Source organism: Zonotrichia leucophrys, chromosome 5 (genome assembly GCF_028769735.1).
Source record: "Zonotrichia leucophrys gambelii isolate GWCS_2022_RI chromosome 5, RI_Zleu_2.0, whole genome shotgun sequence".
NCBI lineage: Eukaryota > Metazoa > Chordata > Aves > Passeriformes > Passerellidae > Zonotrichia > Zonotrichia leucophrys.
In genome coordinates this window covers 11,609,314-11,628,945 of record NC_088175.1, presented here as the reverse complement: position 1 = coordinate 11,628,945, position 19,632 = coordinate 11,609,314, and the positions used below count along the sequence as shown (strand labels likewise).

The 19,632-nt window shown below is 37.1% G+C and overlaps 1 protein-coding gene across 9 annotated transcripts in view; it reads left to right on the top strand.

The window, feature by feature from the left end:
• The window catches only part of DGLUCY (D-glutamate cyclase), a 49,133-nt gene that overhangs the window by 8,492 nt on the left and 21,009 nt on the right, over nt 1–19,632 (top strand). The window contains exons 2-7 of one of the 9 annotated variants that reach the window (XM_064713598.1): nt 7,714–7,787; nt 8,161–8,237; nt 11,104–11,179; nt 14,461–14,572; nt 17,337–17,490; nt 18,171–18,369. In XM_064713598.1, coding sequence (XP_064569668.1) covers nt 14,470–14,572; nt 17,337–17,490; nt 18,171–18,369 — 456 coding nt within the window. In that variant the 5' untranslated portion in view covers nt 7,714–7,787; nt 8,161–8,237; nt 11,104–11,179; nt 14,461–14,469. Of the gene's footprint in view, nt 1–5,302; nt 5,573–7,713; nt 7,788–8,155; nt 8,238–11,103; nt 11,180–14,460; nt 14,573–17,336; nt 17,491–18,170; nt 18,370–19,632 lie in introns of all 9 variants that reach the window. The other 8 variants (XM_064713597.1, XM_064713604.1, XM_064713600.1 and 5 more) reach the window with 8 other exon arrangements.

The window sequence follows — 19,632 nt, the reverse complement described above, 5'->3', positions numbered from 1 at the left end:
ACAGAAACATGTATCTATAATGTGGTGTGGCCTTATAATATCTTCCCACCCAAGAACTTGGCTTTGGCAGTTGTGAGATGCTTGCCATTATTTTCCTGCTTCTTTAGATAACAAGTTGATTAAACTGTTCCACTGTGTGACAGTATTTTTCTTTAGAAAACTGTGATTAGTGGAGGTACTGGTTTGGTTTATGCATAAGATAAAATAATTACTTTTGGATAACGAGTACCAAAACAACAGAACTATAAATCATTTGAGTTTGGACAGGAACCCACTGCAGTCCCTGAACTATGCTTTGATGGATATTTACGGAGGAGATGGAGAGGATTTCTGAGGAAATCATCAGAGCCTCACTGCTTTGACAAACAGCAAGTGTTAATCCCTTATTTAATCTTGTGTCTCAAGGCAGACCATACTCGTGTTTTCTTTAGCCTTTTATGTACCCTTTTTGACTTCAGATATGCCACGGAAAAGTAATCATGCCTCCTCTAAAACAGCAGTTGCCTAATCTTTCCAGTGCCTCTCTTTGTCTGCAGAGGTAAATGCCTTCACACCACCCACACACCCCAGGAGAGCAGCCTTCCCCCCACTCCCTGCCTCTGCGACATCCATTTGCCTTTAATTACAGACTTAAGGATGTTGTTGTCACAGCTGAAGGTGACGTTAAGTGTCTCTCACATCATCACTTGTCTCTTCCTATTGCTGCTTTTACCCCTCTATGTTGAAGCTTCACAGTGCATCCTCTTAGATAGTTGAAGCTTTGGGCTACAATTTAATCTGTTTTGGCCTTATGGATTTGGTTGTTCTGTTTGGTTTTGTAAACTTTATTCCTGTTGGAATTCTAAAATGTGACTAATATAGAAGTCATTTACTCTTATTAAACCACAGCCTTTTCCAGAATAACCATAAAACCAAAACATTTAAAGAAAGTCTGCCTATCCATTTTAATAATACCATACCTTGTTTGTAGAATAATCATCACTAATCCTCATCTGTTTACTGTGGAGAAACTTGTCCCTTGCCTTTCCTGATTATTTGCTTGTCTTACGTCTACCTATTAACTCAACATATTCATGCAATAAAATATTCCAGCCATCAAATTACCCCCAATATTCATAAGTTGTTTCAAAGAAGCCACAAATGTATTCTGATTTATTACAAAAGATCTAATGAATTTATTCTAAATGTTATTTTATAGATGGTATTGAGGCTATTTTCAGCAAAAGTTTCAATCTCTAATTGAAAATATACAGCTTTACCAACAGGACAAGTGTTTGGTGCAGGTGAGAGATTACATCACCATGCAATAATACTGAAGAGCCCTTACTATAGCTGGGGAAGATACAGACTTCATGCTCAGCAAGATGTAGACTTGCAATAAACAGCTGCCCCCCAAAATTTCTTATTAATGTGCTATGATGAAAGCCTTTAGGAGACAACTGTAAACTGGGAAAATTACTTTTTCACTGAAGCTGATAAATACTATAAAGGTCAAAAATTGGTTGTCCATCAGAAGTATGTGTCTATCAGACACAAAATCAGCCATCTATAAGTGTGATATCTTCTCTCTTCCTGTTTATTTTTAAGAAAGGCATTTGAGATGGTTGACTTCTGCAGAGCTCTTGAACACAAGGTCACTGAAATTAGATGCATATTCTTAGCTATTTTTAATTTACATAGTTTATATCCTAAACAATGCCCACTTAATGCACTTTATTTCACATATTTTAGTTTGTACACTTAGTAACTGTGGAAAAGTCATATACTGATCATTCTATTCTTTGAATTATAGGTTACACATTTTGGACTTTTATTCTGTTAAATTATTCAGTCTTGAAATAAGTGTTTAATTTGAAACAGTTTGCTTTATGTAATCAACCACGGAATTAATATATATATATTCATATATAATGCATCTATAGTTTTTATAAATATATATATATACACACTTTTTTTTGCCTAGATTTTGAAACCAAGTGGAGATCGCAGTATTTTCCTCCTTCAAAAGGAGTGGAAAATATTGTGTAATATTATCTGGATCTACTCAGAATGCTTGCTTTTTAAACTTTCCACTAAATGGGGGAGGGGTGGGCAGAAAACCATATTTGTTGTTTGATGCAAAGGACACTGATTTGTTTATTTTTATATATGGTTTCAAATTCTTTTATGTGCCTTCTGGTAAACTGCTGGTATCTCTGATGTCTAGCAAGAAAGTCTCACTTCATTCCAGTCTTATAATTGAATGCGTTGATGAGCTTGCATTACTTCTGACAATTTTCCCATGGACACAATGATTGTATCTCTCATATATCTGCAGTTTGAAGTGCTTAACAGATTCAAAATCAGCCTTGTATAGCAAGCTTTCTATGTCAAACTCAGCTAATTTATAAAGACAAGTATTATGAGAATAGGAAAGAAATTTCCATTAGGGAAATCTGTCAGTAGAGAATGGAGTTTGAAAGTCATTAGGTACCATCATCTCTTCAGATGTTTTAGTTGTAGTAACTATTTTTTTTAATACCAGTCTCCTAGTGCTCCATCAGTGTGACTGGAAATCACAGCAGTTTCTAGTAACTGATGCCTGTTCATCTTCCTTTTGACTGATTAAAATCTTCTCATTTCAATCTGTAATGAGAAACACCTTGGTCCTGTATTCAAATCAGGAATAAAATTCAAATCAGTTCTTCCAGCTTTGCATATTATTAAAAATACTTACTGGTAGTTAGGATACAGCAATATATGACAAAATACACCTTGCTCTATATGATTTTGGTTTGGTTATATTTCCAAGTAGCTGAACAGCTATCCATTCTGTAGGTTTATTTTTTTCTCTCCAGAAATTATGTTCCTATATATACTCCATCTTCAAAATTCCAGGTGGTCCCAAAAATGTGTCTTTATACTAACTATATTAAAAGAGAAGCTACCTAAATAGGTCTAGGTTTGAACCAAACTCATTGCTCCCTTCCCCCACAATCAAAATCAATCACATTTGACTAATCTTTTGGAGACAAACCCCACGGCTTTTTAGAGTGGTTTTTCAAATGTGAATGCTTTATTTTAATTGCACATTTAGACTTAGAGCACATTAATGCAAGCTGCTGAGTGCTTTTAATTTGTCTTGTCTTTTGCCACTGCATATACTGTGTAGTCTGACCCTTCTTTGGGAGGAGATACTGCTGAAAATTGCTGGAAGACTCATGTAAGATGCTTGTCTCAAGAGGAAATATATTTATGGAATAAGGATCAAAGGAATGTCTGTGTTTGTAGATTGCATTCTAATACAAAGACAGTTTTGTTACTTTTAAATATATTGGCTTTGAAAATGGAATCCTAATGAAACAGTCCATGTATAATTCTTAGCAGTTGCATCTAGTTTTCCAAGTAAAGTAATTTAGAAGGTAGCTGGTGAAATCCATATGAAATGCTGCAAGCTGCAGTTGTATGGGATAAAGTCCACTTGGATATTAGATTTTACATTAACTTCTATAAACAAAGAAATGTCCCTTAGCTCCAAAGTTTCTGAACCAGAGGTCATGAAATGCTGGAAGGATAAACCAGTTAGGTTTTGTGAATGTTTTCTCTGCTTTTGAGCTCTTCTTCAGGCTGTGCATTATTGATCTCTATCAAAGTCAGGATACTGGGCTAGATGTAGCTGTAGTTCTATCTTCTGAAGAATATTGTTTTAATAATATTTTGAATTATTTGGACTTTATGTATATATTAACTGTACCATGAAACTATTCAGTCTCTATGATGTAATGTCAATTGAAAATCCATTTCAGAGGAGAAGGAAAATTCAGCCAGATCAAAAAATAATGCTCAAACAAGCCAAGAGACTTTTCTCATTTGAAAATAAAATAAACCAAAACTTAGCACACTCTCCATACTTAGGATTTATAATAAGATATGTAAAAAAAGGTCCAAGGACAAAAATGGCCTCATTTTAAAATAGCCTCCTAAATAGGAATATCAGAGAATGGTTTGGGTTGGAAGGGACCTGGAAAATCATCTCGTTCCAATCTCTCTTCCATGGGGAGGGAAGGGACACCTTCCACTAGACCAAGGGGCTTTCTCAAATCCCCTTTCAGACTGGCCTTGAGCACTTCCAGAGATGGGCTGCCTGGGTCAGTGCTTCACCACCCTCTCAGGAAAGAATTTCTTCTAACCCTACCCTCTTTCAGTTTAAAGATACAACACTTTGTTCTATCAAATTCCAAACTGGGGTATGGAATTTTAAGGTATGTTATTACAATTTCCTACCTGGCATGTGTATAGAAACCAGGAAAAAGGATCAATGGTTGCTAAGCAGACAAAAACAGAGCTAAACCTTATTTCTGAACTGTATGGTTCATCAGTACTAGTTATAACTTATATCAAGGTTCTTATATCAAGGTTGTTAGCTTGTTTCATGTACATGTTTATAAAAAGCAAGTGTATTGCTTATATACTTTTCTGTCTTCATGCTTACTTTTCTGTCATGTCTTTCTCTATGTAGCTCTGCATATAGGATATGGCTTGTATGCAAACATGTATGCAGCTGAAGTACAACACAGCAAATGTTTAAGCACTTTGTCTGTCTATGAGCTCAGTGGGACCAATTATCTGCTTATCTCTTTTACTTATATTCATAGAAGTACTAGAGGTTTGAGTCCTTAAACTGTAAGCTCTGTGGTAAGGTTTTAGGCTTCTTTACATCTACTATATCTGGGAACAAAACTCTAAAAAAAATAATAATAGTAAAAGCTTAAACTTTTGTGCTGCTTCTATACAAAATATAGGCTCAATTTTTGAATTAGAGCACACCAAGATACCAATCACTATAGCTTATTTATATCTTTAAAATATAAATTGAGGCGATAGAAGTGTAAAACATTTTTAGCCCTTACCTTCATATTCTTTGGTAAGGAAAATCAAAATTATGTCATCAGCATCCCTTTCAAGCCAGCTAACTGATGCTGCAGCATTATGAGTCATCTCTTTTAACACCAAACTGCTTTTTAAAAAAAAAAATTAATGGTGAGAAAAGGTTTGAGGGTGACACAGATCTTACTCTATTCATGGAACATAGGGAAAAGCAGTAAAAGTTCAGGATTAACTCTATGAGCTAGAAATGTAGCTTCATTTTTCAACATCTTAAGCTCTTAGCTGATACTGCTCATGAACACAGTGGTTTGAGATGTTCAGTCTGCCTGCTGTAACTGCACTGGACACAGTGGTGTATTGTACATAATTGTGTAAGGCACTGAATAGCTACAGAGTGAGAGCGTTTAGTCAACTGATACCTGATCTAATCTGTCAGCAGGAACTCAGATGTGAAGTTCTTCACGTGGCCTGTGCTGGGACCAACAGCAGAGCAGAGCTCCTGAGCTGCTCCCTTGCTGCATTTGTCACTGTAGCTGTCACACTCCCTTGCACTTGCTGCACAGCCATGGTGCTGCTGCCGCCAGTGGTGGTGCCTCAAGGGTGCCAGGACAGAGTGACTGCATCAGGAACACCCACATGCTGTGGGATCAGGCTGCCCAGGACAGTTCAATAAGGGCCTGTATCCTTTCAGGCCCTTAAAAGTAAGGTAATTGGGAATTTTCTTTTCAGAACACAATGCTTCAGTTCAAGCCCACCTTTCTCCTATGCATAGGCACTATGGCAGCCTCTAGCTATGGTGCAACATTCTCTGCTTTGCCAAGGGTTGCTGTGGTGGATGAGGACAGTTGCCCAGTGTAATTACATCATGTGCTGGTCTTGAATGACTGGTTTGAGTTCAGAAATGGTATGGGGAACTGTTGACGCTCTGCAGCACCAACACACCACTTGCAGGAGGTCTCTTCTCATGGTCATCATGGTTGCCACTTGCCTATGAAATTAATTCATTCCTGGTGGCTGTGGATGACTGGACAATCAGGTCAGTGTAGCTTGGTTGAACTGCCACATCATCCAGGTCTTCCATCAGTCACATTACTGCGCAGCTGAGGTCCTCAAAGGTTCACATGCTGTAAAGTTTCATACTTTCTCTCTACAGGCAGGGGAAGAGTTAGCAATGATGTCAAGCTCTTCATTCGAGCCCACCACAAGGAGCTTTGACTGTTCAGGATTATAACTCACTCATTCTACATGTCCTTGTTCACAAGTTTAGGGATGTTGACAATTATCGGTGATTATTTATGGATTCTGTGATGCAGTCTACCAAATAAGTATGTAACATCTGTGGTTTTCAGAGCTTGGGCATCTTCACTAGTGACAAAGCAGCACTCTCTTCTCCAAAAGGACTGTGCTATTGTCAACCTTAGAGTATATGTCTAATTACTGATAGCACTGCTCGTTGCTACTCCTCATTGTCCTGCTGTACTAAGTGTTGGTCAAACACACCCCGATCTCTTGCAGATGGAGTACAAATGTTTCTGCAGGTGCTTGGCTGCACCAAACAGACCACTGAGGGCAGTTTCCAGATCATCATGACAACTGTAGTCACCATATAATACCACAGTTGTCAGGTATGCATTAATGAAAGCATAGTAATGCAGCCATAATTCGTCCATAACTTGGAACCCTTCAAGTTAGAATGGATGCTGCAGAACAGAGCTGTCCAGGTATCCTTGATGCAAATTAACATTTATTACAGGGGGGGCAGTGTGGATGCTCCAAGACAAAATAGCAGTCCAAATGCAGACCATTTGCTATCACATAGTACAGTTGCTAACAGCAATTTACCTGTACATACTCGTGAAAGTTGCAGTGAGGTATTCTTGGAGATCCTGCCACAGATTCATCTGATCATCCATATAGCACTACTTAAGCCTGGAGGTTTGTCAGGGAAATTATGCTCTGTTCTTTTGAGCTATTCCCAATACTTCTTGGTCTAGGAGTAGAAGGAAGCAGTGGAACAAAGAAAGTTAATATCTCTTCATCACAGGTATGTGTGGAGATGGAGATATTTGTTCTTGGTAGTTTGGAGAGGTACAATTCACTGGAAGTTTCCCACACACAGCCTGCTGAGACACCCACATCTCAAGGACACTAACTTTGTGTAAACACATGGGCTGGAATAATTTTAGTGACCATCGCTGAGGAGAATTGCTTGGTGAGCAGTGGTGGGTGCAGTGAGGCTGGCAGACGTGAACAAAAAAGGAATGGCATAATCCTGGAGGTAGCCTGAAAGACCTTGAGAGCAAGAGCATGGCATGTTTTTTGGGATCATGGTTCTATTTTTATGATGTGTAGGTGGCAGAACACACTTACCTGCTTACCTTCAGATGGAATTCCTTGGTAGGAATGAGCACCCCATCAGCCCTGTGACCATGCATGATGTGACTGGGTGTAACCTAGGTGGTGATATATGTTCTTATCAAAACAAGAACCTGTGGCTGCTGCCTTGCCAACAAAGCAGTACAAGTAATTGTACTTTGTCCTATGGACTCCATTTTCTCTCCTTCTGGGTAAGACTGGAAAGAAAAAAATCCCTTGCTTTAGGAGTTTTTGTCCAGCCAATGTGCTGCCACAGGGGCTTGGGAGAGGCTGGCACTGATGGTCTGCAGCAAGGTCCCCCTGCATTCCTGCGCTGTCTTGGTGCCAGAAGAGGCCAAGATAGAGAAATAGTATCTGGACCCAGCCCAAAAAATTGTGGAGCAACTCTTAAAATCTGTAGCTCAGCATAGATTGAGAAACAGTATTTAAATACGATCCTCATGCCCTTATTTTTTTTTTAATTTCTTGAAGTTGAATAAGCGACTCTTGTCATCTTATATGATAACAACCTTCGGTGGATCATTTGCAGCCTCCTCTTGCTACCGGTGAGTATTCCTGCCAGCAAAGTCCAAGGCATGAATGTAGCAGTTTTAAATCATGATGGATTTCTTAGTCTCCTCTTAGGTGTATGCTGCATCTTGCCAAAGGTGCACGTAAGTGAGGTGGCTGTTCTAAAACTTGTTGGTTGTATGTATTTGTAAGGTGATGAGGCAGGAAAGTGGGTATTAGGGTATGACTCAAGGGGTTGGAAGGGTGTGTGAAGTCATGAGGACTCATCCTTTGCAGGATAAAAAAGCCTAAACAACTGGGATCTTGCATAGGTTGTGCCCATGCAAGGGCAGGGCCCAACGTGAACTATTCTCTAGCATCTGTCCATATTTCTCCACCTGAGAAACAATTTGGTTTGTTCCAGAGCAGAAGCTGAGTGTAAAGTTATACCAACACAGTGGCTGCAGCAGCATACGGTGCTGTCTGAAATGGCTGCTTTGAAACTGGTAATTGCTTTCTGTTATTTGTTCTTAACACACTGAGAGAAACGAGATGTTGTGTACCTTTTTTGCAAATAAACAAGATTGCATCAAAGACATATTGATCCTATCAATTTCTTGTCCTGGCATAATCTGCAGGCTCTCAAATATAGGCTGGCTGCTTTAAGCAGCAGACAGAACACTAATGGAAGCTAATTTAAATTTCGATTTGCAGCCCTCATTTAGAGGTGCATAAACTTCAAACACAAATACCCTATATTTCAAATGTAAAGTTAAATAATAATTTGCTGGATGAGCTACTGTCTGAAAATACACTACACACTCCCCTTTTGGAATGATACTCAAAGATCTTCTCTGCTTTGAAATGATTCATAGCAGATGAGGAGAAAAAGGTTCATTAATTGATTCTTCAAATAAAAGATCACAAGTGTAACTGAAAGATCCTGTTGGAAAATCAAATGAACTAAATTTTCAGAGAAGCTTGTGCTTTTCACAGAAGTCTGCTGGCAGAATTTCAAATCAGCTTGATGATTAAACAGCAGGTCATTTAAAGTGTGTTTACGTTAACAATCCTCTGTAACCATGTTCATACTAGGGCAAGGCAAAGTACACAAAGTGTTTGTTAGATTATAATTAGTTTAGATTACTTTCCATTATGTATTGGAAAAGGCAGCCCATGGCCTGGCTCATGTTTCAGGTTACTCTGCTGTAGTAGCTCTGGGTGAGGTATCTGCGTGACAATATCTAAAAACCCTGCCCAGCAGTTTTAAGTACTGACCCTTGCACTTTTTTGGCCCATGATCCCGTACATGCCACCACCCGTTCTTATTATCAAACTTTAAACTGAAAATAGGACAAAAGTGATATGAGCAATGCAAGGTTATATTTCGTAAGAGTCTTTGGGCTCCTTGCAAGCAAGTCTCTAGATTATGCTGCATCAAACTGTATTCTTACTAGTCTATTAGTGCCACTGGAGAAACAGACCTGTAATTCATAACACCAGAAATTGGTGTTAACTGCTTTGCAGTGTTCAAACCTGTTTATTACCCTTACCACCCATACTTTTTGCAGGCTGTGTGTTGTCATGTCTTCCATTTTAAAACCCCAGAAATGCTATTGTTTTACTTCTATTTCATTATTTCACTTGATATGTGTGAAGGCAAAGTAGTCACACTGACACTTCTGAAGAATGTTTTAATCCTTTGTGTTATTACATAATTTCTTGATTCGTTTTTATCTGGTGTAGTTTAGCACAGCAGTATGGACCCACCCACTGCATTTCAAAGTGTAATCTCTCTGACACTTAAATGACATTTCTCCATTTTCTTGGATGATGAATAATTTAGAATGTGGGCCTGTAAAGAATCTATGTTCATATTTAAATATCTGCAAAATTTACAGATTCACTTTTTCATTTTGAAAGCTCTAAGATAATAGAAAATGTTTCACGTACTGCCCTTCCTTCTTTTTCCGTCAAGAGCTTTTGTTCTGCAGATTGCAAAAACACTTAATAAACTGTAGCTTGTAAGAGATATAACTTTGTAAGGCAGTTGGTGGTTCCACTGTCAGAAATTAAGAATAGAAAAATTAAGAACTAAATAGAAAAACTATGCTTAAGCCAAGCCTGTCTGTAATATTAAAAGGGATATATAGATATAGATGTATATTCACCTATGAGTATAGGTGGGGTCAGAGGAGTCTAAATCTTAAATCTAAATCTGGGAAGACATTTGTGAATTTATTTATTTATGTGTATTATGAGTTCTGATGTTAGACTATTTTGTCTCATACTAGGAACAGAAAAAGCTCATTTAAGATTAAAAATTGAGATGTTAAGGTAAAACTGAGAGATACATAAACTATATGAATTGAAAAGAGCCAGTGAGAGGAGAGAAGGCATTAAAATTCCCATATTGCCAGAGCATGCAGTCAGACAAACCAAGGAAGCAAGTGCTACAAAGGTCAGCCCAGCTTGGAGTTATGGAGATAGGGGTGTGAGCTCAGGGAGGAAAAGATGCAGAGGTAAAAGCACACTGTAGAAAAAGAGGAAAAAAATGAGGAATAGCCTGGAAGATGCAAAGAGGCTACTCTGTCCATCATGCAAGTAATCTAAAATGCAGGGCAATCTCTTTTTTTAAAATCTTTTTTGGAACTACATTTTTCTTGCTTCATGTCTTCCTCTCAACATGCTTTTTTCCTGGCATAAGTTGTGGATTTTTGGGCAAGTAGAGCATATTCTTTACAATCAGTTACACATATGAGGCTTGGAACCAGTCCCATTCCAGTCATCTCAGCAAAGATCAGCACAGCATTGCAGTCACCTGTATTCAACTAGTGCTCTGAGAACAGCATGTAGAAATGACTTAGAGGTTAATGACTTAGAGCTTCATATGGCAACCAGGGAGCACAATTTCTAATGCAAAAATATTCACCCTCCAAATATGTCTTTCTTGGAAATTGTTATTGCCTTGGTAATGAGATATTTTGAAAATCATCTGGGCCAAATTAATCAGATAGTGGTAACTGCTTAATTCCATTGAAGTGGTATTAAGTACCACTGCACAAGTATTTACTGAATGAAGATGTCAACTAACAATTTTATGTTACTTATTAAAGCCAGACCCAAGATCTGTTTGGAACTTTTACCAAACTGTACTTCCTGACTGCCACTATGATACAAAGAGTTTTTTTTCTTGAATATTTCTATTTTCTTGAATCTTTATATTATAAAGATTTATAATATAATGTCATTTCAATACAATATTGTTCCTTACAAATTGATTCATTATTCTGAACTACTGATCTGGCATAAACTAAACTGTCCTCACTGCCTGATCACACAGCTCCCTACATAATTTTCATCTTTTTCCAGCTTTGAAGTTTCATCATCCTTGTCAAGATCTGGAAGTGCAGCTCAGGATATGGTAGTGCCCACAAATCAGTAGTGGGTAAGTGCCATCTTAATGTCTCAGACAGCAATGTATTTTAATCCTCAGCCATTTAATTCAGTATGTAAAACTCAAGCTACACACTAAATACATTGAACCTTCATGAAAACTCTAAAAAGAATAGTGTTTATTGTGCTTCTAATGTGGAAGCAGATATTTAAGAAAATGCTCCTCAAGAACAAACTTGATGCTTCAGTGCTGTGAAGCTTTACTATATTGATTGTTGGTGTTGAAAGTCAGGAAGTCTGATGTCAGCAGCATGACTTAGAACAAGGTCTTTTTTCAGACTGGGTGCTTTAAGTATGAAATTTGTCATTATGCAGCCAGTCAATGACTTGATTTTCAAACACTGTTTACACAGGATTCTATCTGGTCTGCTTTAAATGTTCATTCCATTAAAGAGAACACACTGGAAAGCCAGATCTTAGGAGCCCTTTGGGGGGACACCACATAGGATACCTTCAGGCACAACAGCCATCTTGTAAGCTCTGTCAGCCTCTTCTCTTAAGGCCTTTTTAACATCCTGCATGTTGTCTTGTGTCATGATCCAACATACCCCCATGAGGTAACTGATACTATCATTATCTGAAACTATCTCAGAACAAAGTAAAGGAATTAAGAAACCTCTGCCAAGGCACAGATCCTGCTAACTGATTAACCACTGTCTCACACTGTTTACTTAGAGTGGCACATGAAGCCCCTATGAAGTCAGTCTGTACATTTTATTAGGCATCCTGACAGAAAAAAATGGAAAAGATGCTTTAAGATCCTAATAACGTCCATACTTTTCTCCAGACATTCCAAACATGCCATGGTCATGATAGCTCCAAGGATTTTTCAGGAAGTTCTAGAGATGGTTGGGGAATTTAAACCTGACTATGCCTCCTAGCTTAGAGAAATAGCATACTGCATTTCCCACTATTTGTGGGAAAGTCACATAGCAAAAGCTGGTTTTTACTGTGACCATCTCACTGGTTTTATTGTCTATCCAATATTAATTTAGTAATTAATAAACAAAATCACAGCACAATCTATTACAGATATTGTATTGCAAATGCAGTGATCTGAAGTTAAAACTCAGAACATTAATCAAATTGAATTTTTCCTGTTACTATATAAAACTGCCCCAGGAAGGTGACTCTTGTCTCACTGTGCTTATACAAAGTTAGTGTTTAAATTATTCACTTTCTAACCAGTCATCATCAATAGTATATGTTTATTCACAAGTAGGAGCAACAGGCCCAGGTGCTTCTGTATGATATCTACAGCTGGCATTTCAGCATTACTGATATTCATAGTCCTGTAGCTTGTTAGCCACTTGCTGTCAAATGAACCAAAAACTTTTAGAGACCTAAATATTTGCTGATAAAATCTCCTAGGTACTTTCATTTCTGCTGCTGGGCCCACACTTTATGATAGGGCTTTCCCAACATCAGAACAGGGCATTTGTGACAAAATACTTAGCTAAAGACAGCTTTTGTTCTAGACTAATTTTCTGGACTTCAGACTGTCTTTCAAGTCCAACTAAACTAGTAGTTCATCAGTAGCAGGCCACCAATCCTACAGATTATTTAGATGGTTTTAAAGATCCTCAGAAATAAAGAATTATCTGAAAGAATTGAATGAACACATCTGGAATATTTTACTAGGATCATTGTATTTAGTTTGAAATGTCTTGAATTAATCATTCCAGATTGGTGTTAGAAATTCTCTCCAGAGTAAGAATAGGGTATCTTAAATTGATACTTATAGGCCTGAATTAGTGCTCAGTGACATCTCTATATCCAACTTCTTGTCATCTTTAAAGTGTGTGTTTGGAATTGTTCATGATTTTGTAAAGAGGACTATTTTTGTACAGCATACAGAGTGATAATGTAAAAGCAGCAAAGAAGATCTAGAAAGCAGTAAGTTGGAGTTCAGAAAAAGACTTTTCATTTGGCTGACAATGTTATATAAAGATTTCAGAATTAAGAACAGAGACAAAGTTTACTTTAAATTTCAGTGCACCACTCTTAACCTTTCAGAGCTCTGCAAACTCTGGGAAACATTTTGGACAGACTAGGATAAAAGTATAATTTCAGTCAAAACTCATCACTGTTCTTCAAGTTAATTACAGAATGATTGCTCAGAGGTATAAATTTTCACACTATTCCACTCCAGTCTCCAATTGTGAGAGTGAAACTTTGTATTATCATAGTTACAGAACAAAAAACTGGACCTTTAACAGAAAAATTAACTTTTGCTAGAAGGGTGTACATCTCATTATATATTAATTTAGCAACAACTTTTAAAAAGAGCAGCACAACTTCTCTCATATTTATTACTGGTTTTGAATGACATCAAGAATGGCTTGTTCTGATTTAAAGAAAAACTTGGAGGTTGGTAATTGAATTAACTGGAGGATAGTTCAGTTTCTTTACCTGAAAGTAATCAAGATTACTATCATATACAGCCAGTTATTATTTTAGTCAGACCTAACTCTTTTTCCTAATAGTGTTGTAATAAATCCTTTTTAGTTGTTAGTAGTTCAGGTTGAGAAAAAAGCTTTGTGTGAATTTTGTCTGGATTACAGAAAAATGACATTTTAAATCTTCAAAAGAAGTAAAAAGAGGCAGATATTGATTGTAATTAGGAAACTTTTTTCTGTACCTACTCCAGATTGTGTGACAAGTGACTTGAACATCTGTGGCTATTCTTCCACTGTGTGCTTTCCGAGTGGAAGAATGGCCACAGGAGTATTCTCTTCTGCATAATTAATATTTGAAAATCATAGTTCATGTGAAATGAATTACAGTGACACTTCCTGAATATAGTTCTCTCTTTACCACAAGGCTGCCTTGCTAATTGCCTAGAAGTATTTTGGTCAGAGAAGTAATATTATAGATTATACCCTGGTAGGTTAATCCACTTGTGCTTTTGCAATTTTAAATTTACAATGACTTTTGGAAAACTGCATACTCTAGAAAATTAATATTTATCAGGGAGGAAATAAATGTTTTTCACATTATAGGGCAGCAAAATTTTGTGTTTTATCCCAAATATTAAAATGCATGTCTCCAGCTAATTTATTGAAAGATTCAGTTTGCATATAGTCATAGAATGTCAGTAAAATAACCTTTTGAATTTGATCTCCCTTTTGAGCTACAACTTAGAATTTCCCAGTGATAATAACTTTGGTGGAGTACAAGGAGGAAATGTAAGCTAAGCTCTCCAGAAAATCAGAATTTATGGGGAGGGGGGAGGTGCTTTGTGTTAAAATTTATTATTATCTTTCTGTTAAGGAGGAAAATATGCTTTTGACAGGAGGGTTGAAATCTCTCCTTCCCCATGTGCTAAGAAGAATAATTAGATGCAACAGACTCAGTATTAGTAATACTTCTGGAATGGCAGAAGGTAAGTAAACCTAACAGCTCTCTGTGCAAAGTGATTCTATTTCAGATTCATAACTACGTTGTTTTTGTTTGTAAAGGATTGAAGAAATATCAAAAGCACCAAAGTAAAACAGAAGAAAATGTTATAGTCTTGGGTGTTTTTGAAATCATACTGTAAACACCTGACTGTTTTTTAAATCATAAAGATATATCAGAGGAAATGCACTATCCTACCTGAATAATGTACATGGACTTTGTTTTCAGTGTCTGCAGTGCATCGCTCAGCTTCCAATTGTCATTGAGAAATGATGGATGTAGAAAATATTTGAAAAATCTTTAACTAAATCTGGGTTTTCTTGCATGTTATTATCACATTTGTAAGATGTTCTTCACAGAGACCCTACTTAGCACATTAGATATGCTTTGGGGAAGAATAAGACATATTGTTACAGGAGTGGTTTTCTGCTTCATTTTTTGCAGAAGGTGAAGATTACTGGTCAGCAAGGCTGGGAGTTATAAGGAGGAGGGAAAAATTAGTTTTATACTGAGATAACTGAATGAATTTTGGAAAATTGATTTGTCTTGCCTTTTATAGCTGGGCTTTTACAAAAGCAGAGAAGTTTGCCATTGTTCTGATCAACTTTAAAAAATAACAAACAAAAATACCATGGCAAATAGCTGATCAACAAAGCTGTGTGTACAATAGTAGCAGTACTATAAAATATGTTAAAGGTCATATTTTAGAACTGTAGTGAGTCTTGAGATTGTGTTTTTCTTTTCTATCAGTTCCTAATTTGAAAAAAATTAATGGAAGACATTTTATAATGTTTATAATTTGCAGTTTGCCCCGACCAAAATTTTAAAGTGAATTTATTGCTGCAATAGTTTTAAATGTATTAGTTCTAACATTTTTAGAAGTTTTGTTGACATATAAAACAAGTTGATGAACAACCAGTTTCATTATACAAAAAGAACCATTGTAACAAATTGTCTTATGTTGTTGTTAACCAGTCCTTTCTTACTGCCCTCATTGTCATTCACCACAGAAGTTAAAAGCTCTTTCTAAGCTTCTCTGAACTTGGACATGAGTGTGTTGAATTACTGCCTGGGTTGGTACACATCCAGCTCCACTGCCATTGCTTGTGAATACATTCATAATGGTGGCTCCATAATGCAAGTGAATCCATCAGGAGATACGGGTTGTGTACAAAAAGTAAGGATAGCTGTCAGGAGAAGCAATAAAGTTCTCAAAGTATTATAATGAAGCTGCCTGAGCTCATCGAGTATTTGCCTGAAGATTCAGCCTCTCATCTGTAACTAGGGTGTTAAATTCAGTGTTGTCAGTTGAGTACCCTGACTAAACCCATAATTTTAAGAACTCATTAATATAACCAGCAAAGCAGAAAGTGCCTGTGGATTTCTCATGGATGGCAGGGAATGAAACTGAAGGGTAACCAAACTTAATGTTTTATTCAGTGGTTAATGTAGTATATTTATATAGCAAAAATATTTTTCTGTATTTAGCAAGAATCTTGTTCTGTGTTTAGTAACTTTTGCTAGCACAAAAATCCATTTTATTACTGACTACTCCCAAGAGATCAGTTTGTGGACAAATCCAGTATGCAAATGCATGCTTACCTCAGCCTTTGCTTTGCATTTTTCCATCAGGAATAGAATGCTCTTTGGATGTCTTGGTTAGCTTTAGTCAAGAGTAAGATTTGGCTCATTTTCTACAGCCTTTGAAGGCAGCTCATTGATTTAAACTAAATTATTGCCTCTTTGATGACAGACTACTGCAGTACTTAAGAAAGTGAGTGCTTCTGTGCAGCCTCCTACTCACCTGCCTGCTATCAGACAGTAATAACTCTTCAAGAGAGAATGGGTACAGAATTTAGGGATTGTTAATTGCTGGGTTTATACACCCCGGACCAGTTGTACTCCAGATTTCCCCCCATTATTTGAACAGTTGATATTTCCATGCAGGAGAGTTTAAATGGCATTGGTATTAACTACTACTGTTAAGAAAATAAATTTTTGCTCAATGGGACCTTTCTTCGGTGGTACTCATTGCAAAAATGTTAATGTCTTTAGAAGCTATTTCATAGTAGTAATCAAGAACCTTTTAAATCAAAGTTGTTTCCAAGTGAAGAAAGTGTAGCAGTTCTGTTTTAGTTTGTTTTTTTTTTAATAAGAAGTTAAATCAGAACTTTAATTAGAAATTACTGCAAATCAGTGGACAGTCAAGAGTTTATTCCTGAGCTGTAATCATATCTGTTTAATTGCAGCCCACATTAAAATTCCCTAGCCAAGAAATTTTAAAGAATGTGCTATGAATATCAAGATACCAGGAGTTTACTTTTGGATTGATTTAGATCTTGGTGTGGTGAAAAATAATTGTGAAAGTGTGGTGTGTGATAGCCTTTCTTTGGCTCTGAGTTAGCATTTGCAAATAAAGCATATTCCTATATTCTAATGTCCCCAGTTAGAAAGGAAATTATGTTTATACATAAACGAATAGAAATGTTTCTTAATTATGGCGTCTTCATATTCTGCTACTACCCATGTTTGCCAACTGTTTTAGCTGTGAATGACTTCTCATATAGAGTAGGCCTAGCTATGATTTTTAAAGCATTTCAAGAAATTTGATCTAATTACAAAGTTCTGAATTAAAAATTTCCTTTAGGCAATTCATAAACCATCTAAAGAAATTTATACAGAAAAGTTATTGTTTCACAAACAAAAGAGCTGAATTAATAACCAGCTATTCCTGCCTTCTACCATTTAAGGCTACAAACAGGCCAATATTGTGATTTTGCACAAGTCCCTGGCTGATGACTTTGAGAAGTTCTGCCGTGCAAACGATGGACCCCTGCCACTGCTGTACAGAAGTCAACCAGGTGACTGGAAATGTCCTTCCCTGAGAAGTGATTCTGATATCAGGTAACTACAGACCAACTCTGCTGGCCAATATTCTGAAGTGAATGCTGGTGGTGATTAGGAGAATTTGAGGAAACAGCCTGGTTACACTGTTGAAGATTTTGAACAACGTTCTTTTCTTGGAGTTATACCTTTGAGTGAAAACCATGTATAACAGCCTGATTATCTTGTTCTTGAGCCACATGTTATGATAATTGTCAGTATTAAAAGTAATTTTTCTAATCCAAAGGTGAAATTTTGTGTAATTTTTTAATATTTTGCAGTCTGACCCTGCAGAATTCAATAATAGGGTTTTATATTTGTTTTATTTACTACAAACATGGTCATGGTGCCTGCATGATACTCGTAGAGGCTCTGAAACTTGAAATATGTACTCCTATGGTAAACACTAAAAACAAGGTTCAAACCAGCTCCCTAATTTTTGAAAGCCTGAGACAAGATATGCATAAGGGACCTTTACCTATAAAACTTCAAACTCTAACATTCTGTCTGTCAGCTTGGTTTTGTGCAGAATAAGATGTTCTGGGGGTTGTGCCTGTGTTTGTTTCGTTATTAGTCAGAAAGAACAAAATGGATAAAGCAGGCTGTATTGTGTGGTTTCACACTGGGTTTATGTCAATTCAACCAATTCACCTTGTTCTTAAAAAACGTGACAAAGGTGTGATAACTTCTTATTTCACTAGAACTGATTGCCTACAGTACAGAAAATATGAGCATGGAGCTTGTACTGGATCACTGAAAAGCCTTAAGGAGTATTCTGAACAACTCAAGGACATGGTGACTTTTTATTTAGGCTGCAGCTTCTCTTCTGAAAAAGCAATCCAAAAAGCTGGCATTCCTATCAGAAACATTGAGCAAAAATGTAATGTAAGCATGTACAAAGTAAGTATATGCACACACAATCTTTGTTGTAATTTCGCCTGTGAGTTTCACCCATAGTCAGATTAGGTGCATATACCTATTGTTCAAATCAGAACTTTTTTTCTCTACCTACACAGTAACTTAAGGGCATGTGCTAGTGCTGAAAATACAGGGTAAAACATTCCCAGCCTCAGTTCAGTGTAAGGCCAATCTCCTTTTTTATTCATTTTTCGTGACAAAGCTTTCCCTGTTTCCTGTGGCAGCCATTTCATGTGGATTCTGTTCTGGTTTGCCCCCTCTGTTTTACCCAGTGATCCATGCACTGTGCTGACCATGTCTTTACGTGTGTCCTGCTCTCCATACCAGCCCCTGTTTGCAGCTGGAGTATTCCTTTTATAAACCTATTCCTTTTAAAACTATGACAATAGTGGTTTCTTCTGCCTGACAGCCACATTCTGGATTTTTCCTGTGACAGCAGAGCCTCTAAACAGCACATTTACTACAAACCCAGGCCTCTGGGCCTCAAGATGTTCCCAAAGACTTGAGGTGTTTACCATAGCACTGAAAATTATTACTGTGCTCAAAAAGTTTGTGGTGTACATTTCAATGGTAACAGAAGTCTTAGAATAATTGTCTCCAGTAAATAAACCCTTTAATACTAAGAACATTGAAGTATGCATCTGCATGCCTTTTTCATTTAGTTCAGCTGCTGTGCTGCTGGAGAAAGGTTGTTATTTTCAGTGTTATCATTACACAATCTATGCTACACTCCACTCAAAGGTGCAAGCATCTCTCATACGTGAGTCCTTCTACCAAGTGTAAAGAAAAAAAATACAACTACGTATCTGCTTCTAGAATTTCAGAATTAGGAAAATTTTACAGTTTATAGCACATTAATGCTGTGAAGAACTGCACAGTGTGTTTCTTAAGTGACAGGTGTGATTATTATTATCATTATAAAGGCTTTAAATGAACATTTTCTTGACAGCTCCAGCTCTCTGGATGTCTTGTTTATGTTCAACTACAACTCAGAAATTTGACATTTTTTCCTAAAAAGCTGACCTGCTTTCTTTCTAAATAGAAAAAGCTCAGCCTCCCAGTTGGTGAGGATGATGAATTCCATAGAGCCTTTGTAGGGGCATGAACTATTTGTATGTATGGAACTGTCATGCAGCTTCTGTACAAGAGGCTACTGCCATCAGCAGCTGCTGACCCTGCCACGTTACTGGGCTCTGTATTCAACTACAGAGGGTAGAGTCAGACTAAGTAGATTTGCAAATGTGC